Below are 23181 nucleotides of genomic sequence, written 5' to 3' on the forward strand. Positions count from 1 at the left end.
AACGAACCTTGCAGCTCAGCGAGCAAACTCACATCCAGCATTAGCAAGAACGCAGAGCATAAATTGGGAACAGATGTTCTCAGGGAATTGCTGAACAGAAATGTGGAGGTTGTTGAGGGAACAGTTGCTACATGTACTGGATAAGGGCAAGGGAAGGATGGTAAGGTGAAGGAACCTTGGATGATAAAACATGTGGAACACCTGGTCAAGGGGAAGAAGGAAACTTACTTAAGGTTGGGGAAGCAAGGATTGGACAGAGCTCAAGAGGCCTACAAGGTAGCCAGGCAGGAACTGAAAAATGGACTTAGGAGAGCTAGAAGGGGTTATGAGAAAATCTTGGTGGACAGGATCAAGGAAAATCCCAAGGTGTTCAATGCTTATGTGAGGAACAAGAGGATGGCCAGTGTGAGGGTAGGGCTGATGTGGGATAGTGCAGGGAACTTGTGTGTAGAGTCAGAGGAGATAGGGGAGGTCCTTAATAAAAAATACTTTGCTTCAGTATTCACCAGTGAGAGGGAGCTCAACATTTGTGAGGACAGCATGTAACAGGTAGATGTGCTCGAACAGGTTGATATTAGGAAGGAAGATGTGCTAGAAATATTGAAATCTATGAGGATAGATAAGTCCCCTGGGCCAGATGGGATATACCCAAGGTTACTTTGGGAAGCAACAGAAGAGTTGCTGCCTCTTTGGCAATGATCTTTCCGTCCTCACTATCCACTGGAATAGAATCAGATGATTGGAAGGTGGCAAATATCATTCCCTTGTTCAAGAAAGGGAATCGGGATAATCCTGGGAATTACAGACTGGTCAGTCTTTCTTCTGCAGTGGGCAAATTATTGGAGAGGGTTCTGAGAGGTAGATTTATGATTATTTGAAAAAGCACAGTTTGATAAGAATTAATCAGCATGGTTTTGTGTGGGACAGGTCATGCCTTGCAAGCCTTATTGAATTCTTTGAGGATGTGACAAAACACATTGAAGGCAATGGGTATGGTGTATATGGATTTTAGCAAGGCATTTGATAAGATTCCACATGTTAGGCTCATTCAGAACGTAAGGAGGCATGGGATTCAGAGAAATTGGGCTGTCTGGATACTAAACTAGCTGTTCAATAGAAGACAGAAGATGGCAGTAGAGCTCAGCCTAGAGCTCGGTGACCAGTGGTGTTCCGCAGGGTTCTGCTCTGGGACCTCTGCTGTTTGTGATCTTTATAAATTATTTTGATGAGGAAGTGGGAGGGTGGGTTAGACAGTTTGCCGATGACACGAAGGTTGGTGGAGTTGTGGACAGCATGAAGTGCTGTTGTAAGTTGCAACAGGACATTGGCAGGATGCAGAGCTGGGCAAAGAAGTGGCAGATGGAATTCAACCCAGAAAAGTGTGAAGTGATTCATTTTGGAAGGTCAAATTTGAATACAGGGTTTAATGGCAGGATTCTCGGCAGTGTGGAGGAACAGGGGGATCTTGGGGTCCATGTCCATTGATCCCTCAAAGTTGCTACACAAGTTGATAGGGTTGTAAAGAAGACGTATGGTGTGTTGGCTTTCATTGGTAGGGAATTGAGTTTAAGAGCCGTGAGGGTATGCTGCAGCTCCATGAAACTCTGGTTAGACTACACTTGGAATATTGTGTTCAGTTCTGGAAAAGATGTGGAAGCATTGGAAAGGGTGCAAAGGAGATTGACCGGGATGCAGCCTGGACTAGAGGGCAGGTCTTATGAGGAAATGTTGAGGGAGCTAGGGCTTTTTTCATTGGAGTGAAGAAAGACAAGAGGTGACTTGATAGAGATGTACAAGATGATGAGAGGCACAGATGGAGTGGATAGTCAAAGACACTTTCCCAGGATGGAAATGGCTATTACGAGGGGTCATAATTTTAAGGTGATTGGAGGAAGGTTTAGGAGAGATGTCAGAGGTAGGTTCATTACACAGAGAGTGGTGGGTGTGTGGAATGCGTTGCTGGCAGTGGTAGTGGAGTCAAATACTGTGGAGACTTAAGCAACTCTTGGATAGGCACATCGATGATAGTAAAACGTAGGGTATACAGGTAGTTTGATCTTAGTAGGATAATAGGTTGGCAAAACGTCATGGGCTGAAGGGCCTGTACTGTGCTGTACTGTTCTGTGTTCTAAAAATTTAGATTCCTTCATCATGATTTCACAACACCAATTAAATCTTGAGAGTATGATGTCAGTGCAACTGAAGAGACTGGCATATTGTTCTTTGAGCAGACAAAGTGGAAGTTGGTTTTGTACAAATGTTGAAGGTCATGAAGGAACTGAATGGGTAAGAAGAAGTCATTTCCATTGACAGAAGGGTGGCACAGGGATTCAGCGGTTAGCACTGCTGCCTCACAGCACCAGGGACCTGGGTTTGATTCCTGCCTCAGGTGACTGTGCAAACTCTGCACTGACATTCTCCCTGTGCCTGCATAGGTTTCCTCCCACAGTCCAAAGATGTGTAGGTTAGGTGGAGTGGCCATGCTAAATTGCCCATAGTGTCTAGGGATGTGCCGGCTAGGTGGGTTAGCGACATGGATTGTGAGTTATACGGGTGTGGGAATGGGTGGGATGCTTTTTGGAGCATCAGTTTGGACTCAGTGGGCTGAAAGACCTGCTGCTCCACCTTAGAGATTCTATGGTTTAAGGATCAAAAATTGCAAGGGTACCGATTTAAAGTGATTTCTTTCTTTCACCAGAGTGGAAACAGATTTGTAAGGCTATGGGAAATGTGCAGGTGAGTGGGATCAAGTAGCAATAACATGCATTTACATAGTTCTTTTGTAACCATAAGTGTCTCAAAGTGCTTTACAGGGGTATTTATCAGATAAAATAATTGACAGTAAACCACTTAAAATTAAAGGTATGAGTACAAAAAGAGTGATACATGATTAGAGGTGCAGTGGTTAATGAGTCCTTCTCACAATGTTGTTCACGGGAGAGAATTCTGACAGAATATTGGTCAAAGTGGAGATGGAGGAGTTATTGGGAGTAGTGAAAATTGCGGAAGGTTGCACTGGAAAGGCTGGCGTTGACTCTTCAATAAGTCACCTAGACTGGACAGCTCGCATCCCAAGTTGGTAAGGGAAGTGTGAGTGAAGATCCAGGGCAATTCTAGAGGGTTGAAAATTGCAAACTGTGCTACAGTTAGTCAAGAATGCCTATTCATAGTTCATTATAGGCCAGCCAGTTTAACGTCAGCACCAGGTAATGTCTTTCAGAAATGGGGATTGGAGAAGTTTGAATAACAGGCGTGGATTTGGAAAAAGCAGAACTAATCTGATTTTTTTTGAAGTAAGAGGTTAGTGAAGGTTATTGGAGGATGCTATCTCTATGGATTTTATGAAAGCTTTTCACAAGCAGGCTCGTTAAGATCGTGGCTCATGGATTAGGTGGTTCAATGTCAGCTCGGATAAAAACAGAAGACAGTGGGTCGTGGTCAACATTTGTTTTGCAGACTACAAGAAGATAGAAAGTCTTCTTTCTCAAGGGTCAGTTCTGGAACCACTGCTTTATACATGTACAATATAAGGTATCATTTCTAGAACTTCCTTTGAAAATGGCAAGGGAGAGTGAACCATTACTTCGTGAAGCATTTTTCCAGGAGCATAGGCATCACTGGGAAGGCCAGAATTTGTTATCAGTCTCTGATTGTCCTTAAAGATGATGAGCTAGCTGTTGTCGTAAACTGCTGCAGTTAAACTGGTGAAGGTGCAGCCTTAGTGCTGTTAGCAGTTGAAGTTTCAGGATTTTGACACAGTGATAGTGAAGGAATGGCAATGTATTTCCAAGTTAGCGTGGTGTATGATCTGGAGGGGATCTTGCAGGAGTGGTGTTCCCATGTACCTTGTCCTTTTAGATGGAAGTGGCCTTGGATTTGGAAGGTGCTAAGGAGCCTTGCTGAAGTTCTGCAGTGCAACTTGTAGATGCTACACACTACTACTAAGTGTCGGTGGTGGAGGGAGTGAACATTTGTGGATATGATGTCAATCAAGCAGGCTGTTTTCCCCAGCTGGTTCTTTCGTGCTGTTGAGTTACAGTAGTCCAGGCAAGTGGAGAGTATACCACCACACATTAGGGGGAGGCAATGGCCCAGTGGTATTATTGCTGGACTGTTAATCCAGAGACCCAGATAACATTCTGGGGACCCGGGTTTGAATCCAGCCACAGCAGACAGTGGAATTTAAATTCAATAAGTAGCTGGAATTAAGAATCTAATGATGACCATGAATCTTTATCGATTGATGGTAGAACCCACCTGGCTCACTAATGTTCTTTAGGGAAAGAAACTGCCATCCTTACCTGGTCTGGGCCTACATGTGACTCCAGACCCACAGCAATGTGGCTGACTCTGAACTGCCCTCTGGGCAATTGGGGAAAGGCAATAAATGCTGCCCGGCCAGCAATGTCCTCATTCCTATGAATGACTAAAGAATAAAGAAACACACCTGAGTTGTGCTTTGAGCAGTGGGCAGGCACTGGGGAGCCAGGCAGTAAGTAATTCACTTCAGTATTCCTAGTCACTAAAGTCACCTAGAGGGATTACACAATAGAGGTGTAAAGATTCTGATAGGTTTGGATGAGATTGAAGAAGAAAAGCTGTTCATTAGGGGACACCATAAGTTTATTGGATCGAGATGTCTGAAGGAGGTGAAGAAACCATCTTTTTAAAAATGAGTGGAGATCGTGTGAGTAGTACTGACGTAGTGAAACCACCACCAGTCAACTCTCTGTAATTGAGAGAATAGCCCTATGGTCCTTTGGGACTGTGATAACCTTAACTTTAACTTTACTTTTTAACTGACCTGGTATCTGCACTTTTTGAGGACAGTGGAGTTGGAAGTGATCAGTGATTATTTTTTAAAGAGAAAGGCACTTGAGGAAAATAAACTCACAGATCTACGTGGATGGAAGAAGGGGAATAGGACATCTGGATCACTCTGCAGAGAGTTGGCACAGTCTCAATGGGCTAAATAGCTTCATGTTTTAAGTGTGGATGAGCAAAAGCTTGGTCAGAGAACTATGGGTGAAACAGCAGATTAAAGTTGGAAGGGCAGATTTAAAATAGGAAACCGATAGGGACATTGTTTGGAAAGTAGAGGATGTTTATCAGACTTATTCCTGGGATGACAGGACATACAAATGCAGGGAGACTGGTTAGGTTAAGACTGTATTCATTGGAGTTTAGAACAATGAGGGGAGATCGCTCAGAAACCTATAAAACTCTAACAGGACAATCTCAGGAACGATGTCCCCAGCAACAAGGAAGTGCAGAACCATGGGTCACCGTTAAGGATACAGTGTAGGCCATTCAGGACTGACATGAGAAGTTTGTTCATTTAGAGAGTGGTGAGCTTCTGGAATTCTCTGTACAGAATGTGGTTGAGGCCAAAACACTGACTCTGTTCAAGAAGGAACTAGATAGACGTTTTGGGGCCGAAGGAATCAAGAGTATGGGGATAATGTAGGGGACAGGATACTGAATTGCATAATTGACCATGGTTACAATGAATGACAGAGCAGGCTTGCAGGGCTGTATGGCCAACTGGTGTTCCTATTTTCTATGCAGATATGTGGAAAGGAAGAAAAGAATAGAGAGGTTCGAGAACTTGAGGCATGTCACGGAATTGCAGAGCAATGAACAGCACTGGCAGCTGTGCAGTTGCTGGAATTTGAGCAGCGTAAGTTTCCAAAATGTTGCGTGTGTGTCTAGAAATGGGAGAGAAGAGGCCATCAACCTGCTTTCTCAGCTCACATAGGAATTCAAAAGCGCAGTTAATGAATTTAAAATTAAGTTTTTAGAAGATCAGATGTAAGTATTGGTTAATGAGTACAGGGAAATGGCTACATGTTGGAATAATAATGAGTTTACAAAAGGGGTGCAATGTGGCGGAGAGTTACTGCTGGAATTGACGCAAGAGAGGAACAGATGCAACAAATATGTGAATAATTGCTTTTTAAACACATTTTCTGCATTCTTTTACTCTATATCCATTGGAACCTCTCCTTGGTCATTGAACAGGATGTTCTGGTCACCCTGGGTAGGAACTTGGGAAATAACGTCGAATCTTGGATGATGAATCTTCATGTGATCTGTGATGGCTTTAATGGTTGGAGCATATTCGATCACGCTGTTTCTCTCAGTGCCAATTTCATATTCATATCCTGCAGCGTGCATTGCCACCAGCTCACCAGAGGAATTGAACACAGGGGATCCGGAGGCACCATTAAAAAAGCAGCTGTTGTAGGTGATCCTGTCTGAACTTTGGATTTCTGTGAAAGTGTATTTCGTGAAAACCTGCATGTAGCTTTGAATATTTCGCTTTTGAAAAGGGATAATGAAACAAGTGTCAGAGGATTTGTGACCACCATCGGGATGACCTATAATGTAGACCATTCCATTCCCAGGAGGGCGGTTTTTGGTTTGCCACAAACCTGAAGGTAGAACAGATGGCTGACTGTTGGGGATCTTCAATCTCAGCACTGCGTAGTCAAGTTCTAAGTTATACACTTCAAACCACGGTTCAATGTTATACCAGCCACTGACAGGCTGCTGCTTCTCTTTGTAGCAGAAGTTTATTGTCATGGCCTCCTCTATAATGGTCTTCCAATCATTGTCAGGCACACCATCTCCTACCATCATCTTCACCACGTGGCAACATGTCAGAATGTAACTATTACCAAGGTAAAAGCAAGTGGCACAGCCTTGATTCCCGTTGTTATCCCATTTAACAAATCCAACAGATTCACTCAATCGCACTAGCATTTCATGGACTGTAATGGGAACTCCATCAGCTGTGATCTTCCCAAATTCTTTCTTGAGCAGATTCCATTTTTTAAGGACATGCTTCTTGCCTTTTTGCTTTCCCAAATATTCATCAACCTGCTTTCCCAGCTTACAATGCAGTGTATTCCCTTCTCCTGGCACACTGTTCTGCTCCTGTCTCTCCCTGGGGCCAGCATTTTCATTATTATCATCATTCTTGTTTCTTGCCTTATAGTTTTCATTGCTCACTTGAACTTCAAAACATTTATCATGGAGGTCATTGACAGTGAGTGTGAACTGCAAACATCTGTGCCCTTCGACAAGGCTCCATACATTCTGTTCAATGATGGATAAGAACCTTCCGTCCTTGCACAGAGCCTCTCGAATGGTCTCACCTTGAAAAGCATAAATGCACATGTCATGTCCGTCTTTTCGCAGAGACCCACACTTGATGATACGTTTCGAACCTGTACGAAGTGGGCCTCCTGTCTTTCCAGTGCTCTTGACACAGAATACAACACACTGCTTGCCTGAAGAGTCCTCATCCCGATAGCATACCTCACCTTTAAGCCGGTAAAATATCACTTCGAAATGGGTCTTCTCTGGCAGACATTTACAAGGCATTCCTACATTGATGGCACCCATTAATTCCCTCTTCCCGATTAAATGGAATGTTTTGCCCTCACTTTTCTCTTTTTCTTTATTGAAAACCGCAGTAGACATGAGAACGGAATAAACACTTTCATTGGGTTTCCCTGTTGCCACATGCTCGGTGCTATTACTCTGGAAGTTGAATGTGAATTCTTTGACTCTGCCCTCATCACTGTTCACCGTAACCTTGCCCAGGGCTGCTGCCGGCGCTTCACCTGTGGTGGTTGAATGATTCCATTCAATGAGAGGTCTCCTCCTCTCAGCGTGAGGCCTTTTGTCCAAAACTGGAGTTGTTGGTGGATTTTCATCATTCCCCTGGAGTGGAGAGCAATCATAAAATCTAATGAAAACAGAAATGTTCCATACGAATACGATGAGGCCATTCAGCCCCTTCTCCAGCCTGTTACCCGGGGAACGGGAGGAGGCCATTCAGCCACTTCGCCAGCCTGTTACACAGGGGGCAGGAGGAGGCAATTCAGCCCCATCTGCAGCCTGTTGCACAGGGAACAGGTGGAGGCCATTCAGCCCTACCTCTAGCCTGTTGCACAGGAACAGGCAGAGGCCAGACAACCTGCCTTTCCATTTGATTTGAATTATAGCTCCTATTGATTTTACCTCCAGGCACTTGACGTCCTTTGATATATTTTAAAACCATTGGCCAATAAACTTCTTCAGCCTCTTTTTTGACATTCTCAACTGAACCCCAACCTGAGCAGTTTTGTTTTAGGGTGAGAGTTTCAGATTTCCTCTGCTCTTTGTGGAATGACATCAGTTCCGAATTGCCTGGCTCTAATTTCAAGAGTCTCCCCCATTTTTTTCTAGAGTCTCCCTGTGTAAGCAAATAGCATTGATAGTTTCTCCCTATGAACTCCTTAAAGTACCTTAAACACCTTGACCAGGTCATCATCAATTTTATATTTGGGATTTGCAATGTAGTGGCTATGCTACTGAACTAGGAATACAGCAGTCTGAATGTGAGTTTCCTCGCTGAGCTGGAAGGTTCGTTTTCAGACGTTTCGTCACCATTCTAGGTAACATCATCAGTGAGCCTCCGACAAAGCGCTGGTGTTATGTCCCGCTTTCTATTTCGCTTCGTCAGAGGCTCACTGATGACGTTACCTAGAATGGTGACGAAACGTCTGAAAACGAACCTTCCAGCTCAGCGAGCAAACTCACATCCAGAACCTCAACCTGAGCTACAAATCTTCTCAAAACTCGACAGCAGTCTGAATTTACATCTCATGACTGCACGTGAAACAGAGGATTTAGAGGGCTCTAATTTTGATATTCCTTGTATACTGTAGCTGACTTCTGATCAATGAGAGAGATACTATTTGTAAAATCAAGGCCCAGATTTTTGCTGTGGCAAACAGTATTTCTGATATGGTAATCCTCAGGCCTTCCTCTACCCAAACACAACTTCCCCATCCTCAAGGTGCGGGATGGAGTCAACTCATCAATCTGCGCACGCATGGTTTATGGAGGCAATGCCCATTGAAATATCAGCTGCTTCCACTCCAATGTGTTTTTCTTGACATAAATACCTAAGTGAGAGCCTTTTTCTGAGGATGATGACTTCACCTTGTACAAGGGGACATAGCTACAAATTGAGGGGTGATAGATTTAAGACAGATGTCAGAGACAGGTTCTTTACTCAGAGAGTGGTAAGGGCGTGGAACACCCTGCCTGCCAGTGTAGTTAACTCAGCCACATTAGTGGCATTTAAACAGTCCTTGGATAAGCACATGGATAATGATGGGATAGTGTAGGGCAAGGGGCTTAGATTAGTTCACAGGTCGGCACAACATCGAGGGCCGAAAGGTCTGTTCTGTGCTGTATTGTTCTATGTTCTATGTTCTAAACCGGATTTGGGACATTATATATAAACTCAGCCTGTGAAAAGGTAAGTTGCCACTTTGGATGGTCTTGGGGCACCTATCAAGAAGAAATCCAGCTGCCCTTCGGAGGCATGGTACCCTTTAAGAGTGGCAGACTGCACGTTTGGAACAGAAGATGTGGGTTTTGGGGGTGAAGAATACAGATATGCTTGTGTGTGGAAGGCATGTAAACTTATTGAAGCTTTCAAAGGGACCTGTCTAGATATTTGAAACACAAGGTTTTTTTAATCTTTAAATGAACATGTGTGATTTTTATTTCACCCTGTCTGTTAATATCAGCCTGAGGATTCCCATTAGTGTGTTAGCACAATGTCATTGTCAATGAAATCTTACAAAAACAATATGAAGTTCTTTCCATCTCAAAATCTGACAGCTGCAAGAGGTGTTGGTCTTTCTGATATGTGACTGTGAATTTCAGTGTGTCGTCTTAATTCATTCATGGAATGTGGGCTTCGCTGACCAGGCAACCGTAATTGGACAGGTAAGAGTCAGTCACATTACTGTTGATTTAGAGTCACCTGTAGATCAGACCAGGTAAGCTTGGCAATTTCCAACAATCAACAATGGTTTCATGGTATTCGTTCGTTGTTGAATTCAAATTCTACAATTCTACCCTTGATGGGTATGATGCATTGGCACAGTTGCTAAAGGGCCATAAATTAGAATGAGTTGGCACTAAGTTGGCTTAATGCCAAAAAGGAATTGTTATAGGTTGTAGGTTAGAATGGCAATTTGGGGTTGATGGGTTTGAGTGCAGGGCATCAGGTTTCATAGCAGGTGACAATGGTTACCATTAGACTTCCTAATCCTAATTTCATAATTTCATTCAATTCAAATTGCATGAGTTCTCATGGTGGCACTCAAACCCATCTCCCAAAAACACCCCAGTGTCACATTTGGGTCACTAGATTCTTTTTCCAGTAACATTACCACTATTCCATGATAATCATTGATCTCTAAACATTCTGTGATGTAGGTAATATCTAAGTGATATTCTTGCCAGAGTATTAATCTAGAAACTTAGCTAATGTTCTGGGGACCTGGGTTCGAATCTCGCCATGGCAGAATTTAAATAAAAACCTGGAATTAAGAATCGCTGTGAAATCATTATCCATTGTCGGAAAAACCCATCTGGTCTGGCCCACATGTGAATCCAGACCCACAGCAATGTGGTTGACTCTCAATTGCCCTCTGAATTGGCCTAGCAAGCCATTTAGTTAAACCAAGTGCTACAAAGTCCCAAAGAAATTAAACCGGATGGATCAAGCTAGGCACCAGAAAAGATAACGACAGAAACAGCCCTGTTGACCCTGCAAAGTCCACCTCGATAACATTTAGGGGCTAGAACCAAAATTGGGAGAATTACCTGCAGACTAGTCAAGTAACAACTTGATATAGTCATACTCAACAGAATCATACCTTACAGACACCACCATCACCATCCCTGGATATGTCCCGTCCCATCAGCAGGACAGACCCAGCAGAGGTAGCGGCACAGTGGTATACATTTGGGAGGGAGTTGCTCTAGGAGTGCTCAACATTTGACGCCGGACCCCATGAAGTCTTGTGGCTTCAGGTTAAACACAGGCAAGGAAACCTCCTGCTCATTGTCACATACTGTCCTCCCTCAGTTGAGAAATCAATACTCGCTTGTGTTGAACCACACTTTGAGGAAGCTCTGAGGATGGCAAGGGTACAAAATTTACTCTGGGTGGGGGATTTCAGTGTCCAGCACCATGAGTGGCTCCGCAGCAGTACTACACATCAAGTTGGTCGGACCCAAATGGGCATAGCTGCTTGACTGGGTCTGCAGCAGGTGGTCTGGGAACCAACAAGACCTCATCCTTAGCAATCTGCCATCTGCCCATGACAGTATTGGTAAGAATGGCCGTTGCACAGTCCTTGTGGAGACAAAGACATGTCTTCACATTCAGAACAATGTCCATCGTGTTATGTGGCACTATCACCATGCTAAATGGGACAGACTTTAATCAGACTGGGCATCCATGAGGCACTGTGGGCCATTGACAGCAGCGGAATTGTACTCCAGCACAATCTGTAACCTCTTGGCCTGGCATATCCCCCACTCAACCATTACTATCAGGCCAGAGGATCAATCCTGGTAAAATGAAGAGTTCAGGAGGGTGTGCCAGGAGCAGCAGCAAGCGTACCTGAAGATGAAGTATCAACCTGTTGAAGCCACCAAATGGAACTACTGGTGGATACCAAACAGCGTAAGCAACAAGTGACAGACAGCGCTAAGCAATCCTACAACTAACGGATCAGATCTAAGCTCTGCAGTCCTGCCACATCCTGTTGTGAACGAGTGGACGATTAAACAACTGGTTGGAGGAGGACACGCCACAAATATCCCTGTCTTCAATGATGGAAGAGCCCAGCATATCAGTGTAAAAGTTAAGGCTGAAGGATTCACAGCAACCTTCAGTCAGAAGTGCCAAGTGGATGTTTCATCTTGGCCTCCTCCAGTGATCCTCAGTGTTGCAGATACCAGTCTTCAGCCAAGTCAATTCACTCCATGTGATATCAAGAAACGGTTAGACATTAGATACTGCAAAGGCTATGGCCCTGACAACATTCCAGCAATAGTACTGAAGGCTTCTGTTCCAAAACTTGCTACTCCCCTAGTCAAGCTCTTCCAGTACAGTTACAGGACTGATACCGACCCAAAAATTGTCCAGGTATGTCCTGTACACAAAAAGCAGGACCAATCCAAACTGGCCAGTTGCCGCCCCATCAGTCTCTTCTCAATCATCAGTAAAGTGATGGACGGTATCAACACCAGTACTATCAAGCAGCACCTGCTCAGAAATAACCTGCTCAGTGACACCCAGGGCCACTCAGCTCCTGATCTCGTTACAGCATTGGTGCAAACATGGACAAAAGAGCTGAATTCCAGAGTTGAGATGAGAGTGACAATCCTTGACATCAAGGCTGCATTCGACTGAATGTGACATCCCGGAGTCCTGGCTCAAGTGGAATTAGTGTGTTATCGGGGGCAAACTCTCTGGTGGTTGGAGTCCTACGTGACACATTGGAAGATGGTCCTGGGTGCTGGAGATTGGTCATCTCAGCTGAAGGACATCTCTGCAGCAGTTCCTCATGGTTCACAGCCCGACCATCTTGAGCTGCTTTTTTCAATGACCATCCCACCATAAGATCAGAGTTGGGGATGTTTGCCGATGATTGATTGTGCAATGTTCAGCACCATTCACCTCTCCTCAGATACTGAAGCAGTCCATGTTCACATCTGGACAATATCCAGGCTTGAGCTGACAAGTGGCAAGTACCAATCATGCCACACAAATAGCATACTGTGACCATTACGAATGAGAGACAATTTAACCACCGCCCCCTGACATTCACTAGTATTGCCACCATTGAAACCCCCACTATCAAAATCCTGGCGGTTATCATTGAGCAAAAACTTAGCTGGACTCACCACCTAAACACAGTGGCTACAAGAGCATAAAACGTGAGGCGGGATGAACACAGCAGGCCCAGCAGCATCTCAGGAGCACAAAAGTTGATGTTTCGGGCAGAGACCCTCTCTGATGAAGGGTCTATGCCCGAAACGTCAGCTTTTGTGCTCCTGAGATGCTGCTGGGCCTGCTGTGTTCATCCAGCCTCACATTTTATTATCTTGGATTCTCCAGCATCCGCAGTTCCCATTATCACCGCTACAAGAGCAGGTCAGAACTTATGAATACTGCAAACCTGTCCCACCATCTACAAGGCATAAGTCAGGAGTGTGCTGGAATACTCCCCACTTGCCTGGTGGGGACAGCTCCAACAATACTCAAGTAATTCGACACTATCCAGGACAAAGCAGTCCCCACTTGACTGGCACCACATCCACAAACATCCCACTCCCTCCACCACTGATGCTCAGTCGCAGCAGTATGTGCTAACTAGATGCTGCACTGCAGGAATTCACCAAAGACCCTCAGACAGCACCCACCAAACCCACAATCACATCCATCGAGAAGAACAAGGGCAGCAGATATATGGGGAAAACCACCAACTTCAAATTCCCCTCCAAGCCATTCACTGTCGTGACTTGGAAATATATCGCCATTCCTTCACTGTTGCTGAGTCAGAATTGTGGGATTCCCTCCCTAATGGCATTGTGGGTCAACCCACAGCATGTTGACTGCAGTGGTTCAAGAAGGCAGCTCACCACCAACTAGGGATGGGCAATGAATATTGGCAATCCAGCAATGTTCACATCCCACAAAGTGAAGACATTTTTTTAAAAATCCCTTCTTGACAATTCATTCATCTCAGTCCACAGCAGTTTGTCCTTGTTAATCCAAAAGAAGGAAACTTATCCAGAACTCTTAAAGTGTGCTACAGATAAAGCGGACATGGAGAAGATGTTGCTCCTAGTAGCCCTTTAGAACTGAGATGAGGAATTTCTTCATGCAGACGGTGGTGAATCTGTGGAACTCATTGCCACAGAGGACTGTGGAGACCCAGTCATTGAGTGTCTTCAACTCAGAGATAGGTTCTTAATTGTTTAGGAAATTCAAGGGTCATGGGGAGAAGGCAGGAACATGGGGCTGAGAAACATAAGTCTTGATCAAATGGTGAAGCAGAGTCGAATGGCTAAATGGCCTAATTCTGCTTCTCTGTCTTATGGTCTTAAATATCGGTCTGAAATATTCTGTCCCTCTTTGAGCGGTGCTATTAATTTGAATAGTTGAAGACTGTAATTTTAACTCAGCTATAGCATTTGTAATTTTCCTACAGATTTTTTTGATCTCTGTCTCTTTCATTGGTGGTCCACTGAATGCAAACATTCAGAGCAGTAGTTGTCCATTCAGTGCCCTGAGCCTGCCTAAACTGATGGCTGATCTGATTACTACATTTTCCCACCTCGCCCCAATAACTCCCTTGCTAATCAATAATTTACCTGTTTCTGCCTCCAAAATATTCAAAGACGTTACTTCCACTTCATTTGAAGAGGAGAGTTTTTAGACACCCAGCACTCTCATGATACCTCTATTGTTTCTTCAGATAGATTCTGTCCTTGATCTCTACTGGGCATCCGGTCTCTCCGTCCCCATAGTAATCCCCTTGATTCATCTGGCCAACCCTCCAGTTTCTTTCCTTTTCAATCTTCCTTGAATATATATCCAGAAATATGCTGAATCCAATCACGGATCATTTTAGATAATTATTGCCATAACATTATTCTCTCAGCAGGCAGTAGCTCACCAACCTTTAGAAAGGGACGTATGCTCTCCTTTCCCAATGGTAAAGGTGTTTTGGATTTCCTGCGTTGTGTATGAGGCATGGCTCAGTTTCAGCGGTTGTTACTGGAGAATGACAGACTGTAACATCCTGAAAAACAGTGATTTATGAGGATGAATAATGCATGGACATTCCACTGTAGTTTGGCTGTGGGAGAAGAACTTGTAAATAGTGCAGGCATTATAGGAAAGAACAGAGGAATAGGAGGAGGAGGCCATTCTGCCCCTTAAATTTGTTACACAGGAACAGGAGGTGGTGATTCAGATTTTTATCGAGCCTGTGGCACAGGCACAGCTGGAGGCCATTCAACCCATCAGCTTGTCACCGAGGAACAGGAAGAGGCCCATTCAGCTCCATCTCGAGACTGTTATTGAAAGAGGAAGGGGCTATTCAGCCCTTGCCTGATCCATATTTTTCATCTTATAACCCTTAGGTCCTTGTTGTGCATGGGGTCTATCAGTCTCAGGTTTTGAAATTTTAACTGGATTTCCTCCTTCAGTAGCTTTCAATAACCTGTTGGACTATAACCTGGTAGTGTCTGATTTCTGACCTTGTCCACCCCAGTCCAACACCGGCACCTCCAGATCAATAGCTTTCAGGTGGTGGGTTTCCCTTCCTGAGAAGATATACTTCCAGTTTTCATCCCTGAACAGTCTGTCTCAAGTTTTCAGCTTCTGCCCCATTGCTCTGTTCTCTACCCACCATCAATAGAAGAAGTTTCTCTTAAATTAACCCCATAAACTCCTTTTAATCATTTTAACCACTTTGATTCAATCAGCCCTTTATCCTGTGTATGGCTTGGTCATATTTGAATTATGGTGACTGAAGGAGGAACACAGAGCCCTGGAGTCGTGGCCCAGAGACAGGCTCAGATTTTCAACTCACAACTGGCAGCGATCTCAATGTTTGGAAAGTGGAGTCAGTCAGGCTGCATTTCCAGCTGGCGTGTTCCATCACTGCCAGGTCTGCCTACGGAGGTGGGAGGCCTAAACACATTCTCCTCAGGGCTACCAGAGGCAAAGTTTCTATGTGATGGAAGGAGATGAGTGATTCTATTTCCAGTTTTGACCAGGCTCCTTAATACTAAGCTCAATGAACTGTGAGACAGCCATTCAGCAAATTAAGCAGAGAACTTGAGAGTCAGACAAGGAGGACACCGAATCAAGCATAGTGAAGCAGGCAGCAAGAGAGTGAGTGAAAGACAGGAGATTTAGTTGGGATTTGAGAAAAAAAAATTCACCCAGAGTGCCTGAGAAGATAACTGAGGCAGGAAATCTCTCAACCTTTTAAAAAGTGCTTGGGTGAGTACTTGCAGTGTCTAGTGCTGATCGTAGTATCTTTTGGCAGTTCAGACTTGATGGGCTGAAGGGCCTCTTCTGTACTGCATGATTCCAGTGCGAGGGGCTGCAGGGTCATCAAGTGGAAAATGAGCTATTGCTCTTTGAGCTTGTGCTCTCGGGTTCCACATCAAGTTTGTTAACTTTAGAGCCTGAATTCCTCCTTGTTTTTTTTTAATCTGCCCCACACCCAAGCCCTGTTATGGACGTGGGTTGCTTTTCACAGTATCATGCATTCCCACGTACTCCTCGGCCCATTATCACATTATATGTGAGGCTGCATGAACACAGCAGGCCCAGCAGCATCTCAGGAGCACAAAAGCTGACGTTTCGGGCCTAGACCCTTCATCAGAGAGGGGGATGGGGTGAGGGTTCTGGAATAAATAGGGAGAGGGGGGGGAGGCGGACCGAAGATGGACAGAAAAGAAGATAGGTGGAGAGGAGAGTATAGGTGGGGAGGTAGGGAGGGGATAGGTCTGCCGCATCTTCACCATTCCCCCAGACCTTCCACTAACTGAGGACGAACGGTCAGTCCTTAGTAAGGGGCTCACCTTTGTCCCCCTACAACCACACATCAGCGAATACCAGTCACGATTGGACATAGAACAGTTTTTCCGCCGCCTTCGCCTCCACGCCTACTTCTTCAACCGGGAACCTAACCCTCCCTCCACTGACCCCTTCACCCGCTTCCAACACAAGTCATCCTCCTGGACACCACCCTCAGGCCTCCTACCTTCCCTCGACCTCTTCATCTCTAACTGCCATCAAGACATTAACCGCCTCAACCTCTCCACCCCTCTCACCCACTCCAACCTCTCCCCTGCAGAACGGGCAGCCCTCCGCTCCAACCCCAACCTCACCATCAAACCCGCAGACAAGGGTGGCGCAGTGGTAGTATGGCACACTGACCTCTACATCGCCGAGGCCAAACGCCAACTCTCCGACACCACCTCCTACCGCGCCCTCGATCATGACCCCACACCCGAGCACCAAACCATCATCTCCAACACCATTCATGACCTCATCACCTCAGGGGACCTCCCACCCACAGCCTCCAACCTCATTGTTCCCCAACCCCGCACGGCCCGTTTCTATCTCCTTCCCAAAATCCACAAACCTGCCTGCCAATGGTCGACCCATCGTCTCAGCCTGCTCCTGCCCCACCGAACTTGTCTCCACCTATCTGGACTCCATTTTCTCCCCTTTGGTCCAGGAACTCTCTACCTACGTCCGTGACACCACCCACGCCCTCCACCTCCTCCAGGACTCCCAATTCCCTGGCCCCCAACACCTCATTTTCACCATGGACGTCCAGTCCCTATACACCTGTATTCCACATGCAGATGGCCTCAAGGTCCTCCGCTTCTTCCTGTCCCGCAGGCCCGACCAGTCCCCCTCCACCGACACCCTCATCCACCTAGCTGAACTCGTCCTCACCCTCAACAACTTCTCTTTCGATTCCTCCCACTTCCTACAGACTAAGGGGGTGGCCATTGGCACCCGCATGGGCCCCAGCTATGCCTGCCTCTTTGTAGCTTACGTGGAACAGTCCCTCTTCCGCACCTACACAGGCCCCAGACCCCACCTTTTCCTCCGTTACACTAATGACTGTATCGGTGCCACCTCTTGCTCCCCAGAGGAGCTCGAACAGTTCATCCACTTCACCAACACCTTCCACCCCAACCTTCGGTTCACCTGGGCCATCTCCAGCCCATCCCTCACCTTCCTGGACCTCTCTGTCTCCATCTCAGGCAACCAGCTTGTAACTGATGTCCATTTCAAGCCCACCGACTCCCACAGCTACCTAGAATACACCTCCTCCCACCCACCCTCCTGCAAAAATTCCATCCCCTATTCCCAATTCCTCCACCTCTGCCGCATCTGCTCCCACGATAAGACATTCCACTCCCGCACATCCCAGATGTCCACGTTCTTCAAGGACCGCAACCTCCCCCCCCCCACAGTGGTTGAGAATGCCCGTGACCGCGTCTCCCGCATTTCCCGCAACACATCCCTCACACCCCGCCCCCGCCACAACCGCCCAAAGAGGATCCCCCTCGTTCTCACACACCACCCCATCAACCTCCGGATACAACGCATCATCCTCCGACACTTCCGCCATCTACAATCCGACCCCACCACCCAAGACATTTTTCCATCCCCACCCCTGTCTGCTTTCCGGAGAGACCACTCTCTCCATGACTCCCTTGTTCGCTCCACACTGCCCTCCAACCCCACCACACCCGGCACCTTCCCCTGCAACCGCAAGAAATGCTACACTTGCCCCCACACCTCCTCCCTCACCCCTATCCCAGGCCCCAAGATGACTTTCCACATTAAGCAGAGGTTCACCTGCACATCTGCCAATGTGGTATACTGCATCCACTGTACCCGATGTGGCTTCCTCTACATTGGGGAAACCAAGCGGAGGCTTGGGGACCGCTTTGCAGAACACCTCCGCTCGGTTCGCAATAAACAACTGCACCTCTCAGTTGCAAACCATTTCCACTCCCCCTCCCATTCTTTAGATGACATGTCCATCATGGGCCTCCTGCAGTGCCACAATGATGCCACCCGAAGGTTGCAGGAACAGCAACTCATATTCCGCTTGGGAACCCTGCAGCCCAATGGTATCAATGTGGACTTCACTAGCTTCAAAATCTCCCCTTCCCCCACCGCATCCCTAAACCAGCCCAGTTCGTCCCCTCCCCCCACTGCACCACACAACCAGGCCAGCTCTTCCCCTCCACCCACTGCATCCCAAAACCAGTCCAACCTGTCTCTGCCTCCCTAACCTGTTCTTCCTCTCACCCATCCCTTCCTCCCACCCCAAGCCACATCTGCATCTCCTACCTACTAACCTCATCCCACCTCCTTGACCTGTCTGTCTTCCCTGGACTGACCTATCCCCTCCCCACCTATACTCTCCTCTCCACCTATCTTTTTTTCTGTCCATCTTCGGTCCGCCTCCCCCTCTCTCCCTATTTATTCCAGAACCCTCACCCCATCCCCGTCTCTGATGAAGGGTCTAGGCCCGAAACGTCAGCTTTTGTGCTCCTGAGATGCTGCTTGGCCTGCTGTGTTCATCCAGCCTCACATTTTATTATCTTGGATTCTCCAGCATCTGCAGTTCCCATTATCACATTATATGTGTTACATTCAGCACAACTAAGTTACTTTCTCACTCACAGCTCTTGCTATAACTAATTGTGCTTTTCTTCTCTCCCGGCCTGCTCTCCATAATCTCATTGTTTACTGCTCTTTTCAAATCTCTCGCTCGCTCATCTTCTGTTTCTATCTTTCAACACTCGCTCTTCTCTCTCTTGCAAGCACACATACATGTGCGCTCTGGTGCTCCGCAGCACCTGCCTCCCCACCTTGACTTCAGCATAATCACCACTTTTCCCTACCTACCAGCATTCCTGATGAACAGTCACTGAACTTGGAACATTATCTGTGCTTTTTCTCCACAGATGCTGCCAGACTTTGAGTTTCTCCAGCAATATTTGTTTCTGTTTCAGATCTCAGGCAGCTGTCGTTCTTCATCTCCTTTTTAAAAACCCATGCTTTGGATTCAATTGCTTTATGACAGAGAATTCCACTGGTTCACCACACTCGGGATGAAGACATTTCTCCTCATCTCAGTCTTACATCGTATTGTTAAACTATGATTCCCTGGTCATGGACTCCCCGTAAGCAACTTCCTGTGTTTACCTTGTCTCGCCCCATTAGAATTTCATAAGTTTCTGAGATTTCCACCCCCTGCCACACCCCAACACTTTAATAAACCCCAGTAAGTTCAGTTGTAACTGATTCAGTTTCTTTTCGTACATTAGTCCTGCCAGCCCACAAATCAGTCTGCTAACCTTTTGTTGCACTCCTTCTAGGATATCCTTCCTCAAGGAGACTAAAACTGCACACAACACTCCTGGTGTGGTTTCACCAAGGACCAGTACAATTGCAGACATCTCTGCTGCTGTACTTGAATCCAATCGGTATGAAAGTCAGCATACCATTTACCTTCTTTAACCTCTGCTGCACTGCACACTTATTTTCAGTGACTGGTGTACAAAGAAGCCCAGGTCACATTGCATCTTCCCTTTTTTTCCAATCTTGGGCCAATCGAATTATTATCTGGCCTTCTGTTTTTGCTTCCAAAGTGGATAATCTCACATTGATCCACATTATACCTCCTCTGCATCCACTTGCCTACTCACTCAAGTTGTCCAAATCACACTGAAACATCTGTGCATCCTCCTCACAGCTCACCCTCACACCCAGCCTTGTGTCACTTGCAAACATGGATATTGAACGATGACAGATGTGATGCAAACATTGGAAGAAATGATGGCCAGAAATAATTTCATGAAGATGAAGGGTACTTCTACAACATGAGAGGATATGGTACAAGACAGATGAGCATGACATACCATGATAGCAGATCTGTGGCAGAGCTAGTCTTAAGCAGTAGGAGCTTCATACAGATTCCACTGTTGTAACTATATTGGAACAGTTAACTAGGGATAATTCAGGAGCACAGATCTTTATTACTGGAATACTAACATGGTCCACGCATTTTGCACATGTTTCTTTACACACGAAGATAGAAATTAAAAGCAGAAATAGGCTATTCAGGCGCTCAAGCCTTCTTCAATGTTCTCTAAGATTGTAGCTGACCTGTTTGTGTTTTGAATTCCACATTCCCATCCTATTACTCCCTTGCTCCCAGATGATCTTTGATTTTCCCTGTCTGAAAATAATCTATTTATCTCAGCCTTAAAAACATTCAATGATACTGCATCCATCCTCTTCTGAGAGGACGTTAAGGTGCCACAATTGTCTGAGAGAAGAAATTTCTTCCTACCCCTCTGCTTGAAGGGCAACCTGAACAGTCACCCCTAATTTTGCACGCACCCACAACAGGAATGAACGAAAAACAGAAATTGTTGGTGCAACCAAGCAGATCTGGCAGCATCTGGAGATGTAGCATTTCATTTTCTTCTGGGGAAGCCTGCACTGTCCAGAACCGAATGTGAAGTTGGATAACTTTGCAGCTGATCCAGTAACTGTTTTTTTAACTCACACGTCACACACTGGTCCTATCATTTATATGAGTCACTTTCAGTGCAGTCAACACATTCTCTACTACTCACGGCTCTTATTATCACTTTGTCAGCTTCACTTCGGTCCTGGCCCACTATCAATAAACCCTTCATTTATTATCTCTTTCGTCTCTCTCGCTCTGAGCTCCATTTCTGCCTGTATGTTCACTTCTTCCCCACCATTCCCCTCACCCAACCACATCTTCAGCATAAATACCACTTTTCTTTCACTGCTTTCCATTCTGATGGAGTCACTGGACTTGGAAACGTTAACTCTGTTTTCTCTCCATATATGCTGTCACACCTACTGAGTTTCACAAGCAATTTCCATTTTTGTTTCCGATCTCTATCACCATTCTTTGCTCTATTGTAGAGGAATGACCCAAACAGAGTGGAGACTGTTTGCAAAGGCAGGAAATCTTTGTGAAGAAGAAAGGTGTCATTTCCACTGACACTGTAATGGACAGATGTATCTGTGAATAGTCAACTGTTGAGGACCTGATGTAGGCTGTTCACTAATAGTTTCAGGTCACCTTTTACCTAGTGTGTCCCTAAATGTATCTCTAGAATGCAGCAAAATGGCAAACTCTTGGTTACCCTTTGAAATGGCCTCAGAAGACCCTCAGTTCCATCTCAGAGTCATAATATTGAGCAGTAAATGCTGATCTTGCTAGTGATGCCTCAATTGATTTTACAACTGGACAGTGCAAAATATCCTCAATTTATTCCTTTTGACATCAGTCTCATTGATTGTAACAGCCAGATCAGAAAATACATTTCAAAGCCCAGAGACAGTGATTCCCAGATCACAAGGTGTGGAGCTGGATGAACACAGCAGGCCAAGCAGCATCTTCGGAGCAGGAAAGCTTCAGGCCTAAACCCTTCATCAGAAATGGGGGAGGAGAAGAGCTGTTTGCTATGACTCATCTGGGCGGTTGTGAGCTCCACAGGATAGACTGGGCCTGAGCCAACTGCTGAGTGCATTTGTTTTTGTTAAACTCTTCCCTCTCATTGTCTGTCATCTTGGCCTTGTTTAACTTTTACTCCCAAAGGTCTGTCACCCATGTCAACCCTATCCCTGCATTTTATCATTAACCAAAAGCCAAGGCAACATTAATTCCTTCTAAGATAATAAAATGTGAGGCTGGATGGACACAGCAGGCCAAGCAGCATCTCAGGAGCACAAAAGCTGACGTTTCGGGCCTAGACCCTTCATCAGAGTGGGGGATGGGGAGAGGGAACTGGAATAAATAGGGAGAGAGGAGGAGGCGGACCGAAGATGGCGAGTAAAGAAGATAGGTGGAGAGAGTGTAGGTGGGGAGGTAGGGAGGGGATAGGTCAGTCTAGGGACTTCACCAGTTTCAAAATCTCCCCTTCCCCTACTGCATCCCTAAACCAGCCCAGTTCGTCCCCTCCCCCCACTGCACCACACAACCAGCCCAGCTCTTCCCCCCAACCCACTGCATCCCAAAACCAGTCCAACCTGTCTCTGCCTCCCTAACCTGTTCTTCCTCTCACCCATCCCTTCCTCCCACCCCAAGCCGCACCCCCATCTACCTACTAACCTCATCCCGCCTCCTTGACCTGTCCGTCTTCCCTGGACTGACCTATCCCCTCCCTACCTCCCCACCTATACTCTCCTCTCCACCTATCTTATTTTCTCTCCATCTTCGGCCCGCCTCCCCCTCTCTCCCTATTTATTCCAGTTCCCTCCCCCCATCCCCCTCTCTGATGAAGGGTCTAGGCCCGAAACGTCAGCTTTTGTGCTCCTGAGATGCTGCTTGGCCTGCTGTGTTCATCCAGCCTCACATTTTATTATCTTGGATTCTCCAGCATCTGCAGTTCCCATTATCTCTGATATTAATTCCTTCTACCTCTCTGAGAGCCAGACTCCAAAATTGAAAGACAAACGCAATATTTTAGTGACTTACAAAAAGAAATGGACTGGAGGAAGCTTCCGCTGCTAGACTCCGAAAGGTTTTGCTGAAAGGCGGAAATATTTGAATTCTTCCTTTTTTTAAGTTTAGTTCACAGTGATTGGTCGCTGATAGAATTGGTGCACTCTGACCTGCAAAGCCTTTCCGGCCACTGAACAGAGTCGGAACTGCATCCCATCACATACTGTTCCAGGAACTCACTTCCCTGATCCCCAGC

General features: G+C 46.0%; 1 protein-coding gene across 1 annotated transcript; it reads right to left on the minus strand.

Annotated features, from left to right (window-relative positions):
- Positions 1 to 12: 12 nt before the first annotated feature.
- On the minus strand, positions 13 to 23049 carry LOC125449575 (serine protease FAM111A-like). The gene is made up of 3 exons (XM_059642745.1): positions 22959 to 23049; positions 14557 to 14678; positions 13 to 7731 (listed from the first exon to the last, which is right to left on the minus strand). Exons 2-3 carry the CDS (start codon positions 14629 to 14631, stop codon positions 5980 to 5982), a joined length of 1827 nt encoding a protein of 608 aa, XP_059498728.1. The 5' UTR covers positions 14632 to 14678; positions 22959 to 23049; the 3' UTR covers positions 13 to 5979.
- Positions 23050 to 23181: the final 132 nt, after the last annotated feature.

The sequence above is a fragment of the Stegostoma tigrinum genome, chromosome 46, assembly GCF_030684315.1.
Source record: "Stegostoma tigrinum isolate sSteTig4 chromosome 46, sSteTig4.hap1, whole genome shotgun sequence".
Taxonomy (NCBI): Eukaryota; Metazoa; Chordata; class Chondrichthyes; order Orectolobiformes; family Stegostomatidae; genus Stegostoma; species Stegostoma tigrinum.

Excerpts from the sequence above, each read along its gene's own strand:
- LOC125449575 (XM_059642745.1), bottom strand. The coding sequence starts at position 14,631 with ATGCCTCATACACAACGCAGGAAATCCAAAACACCTTTACCATTGGGA. Across the intron at positions 7,732-14,556 it reads GCATACGTCCCTTTCTAAAG|GGGAATGATGAAAATCCACC; the intron begins GTTGGTGAGCTA and ends TCTCCACTCCAG.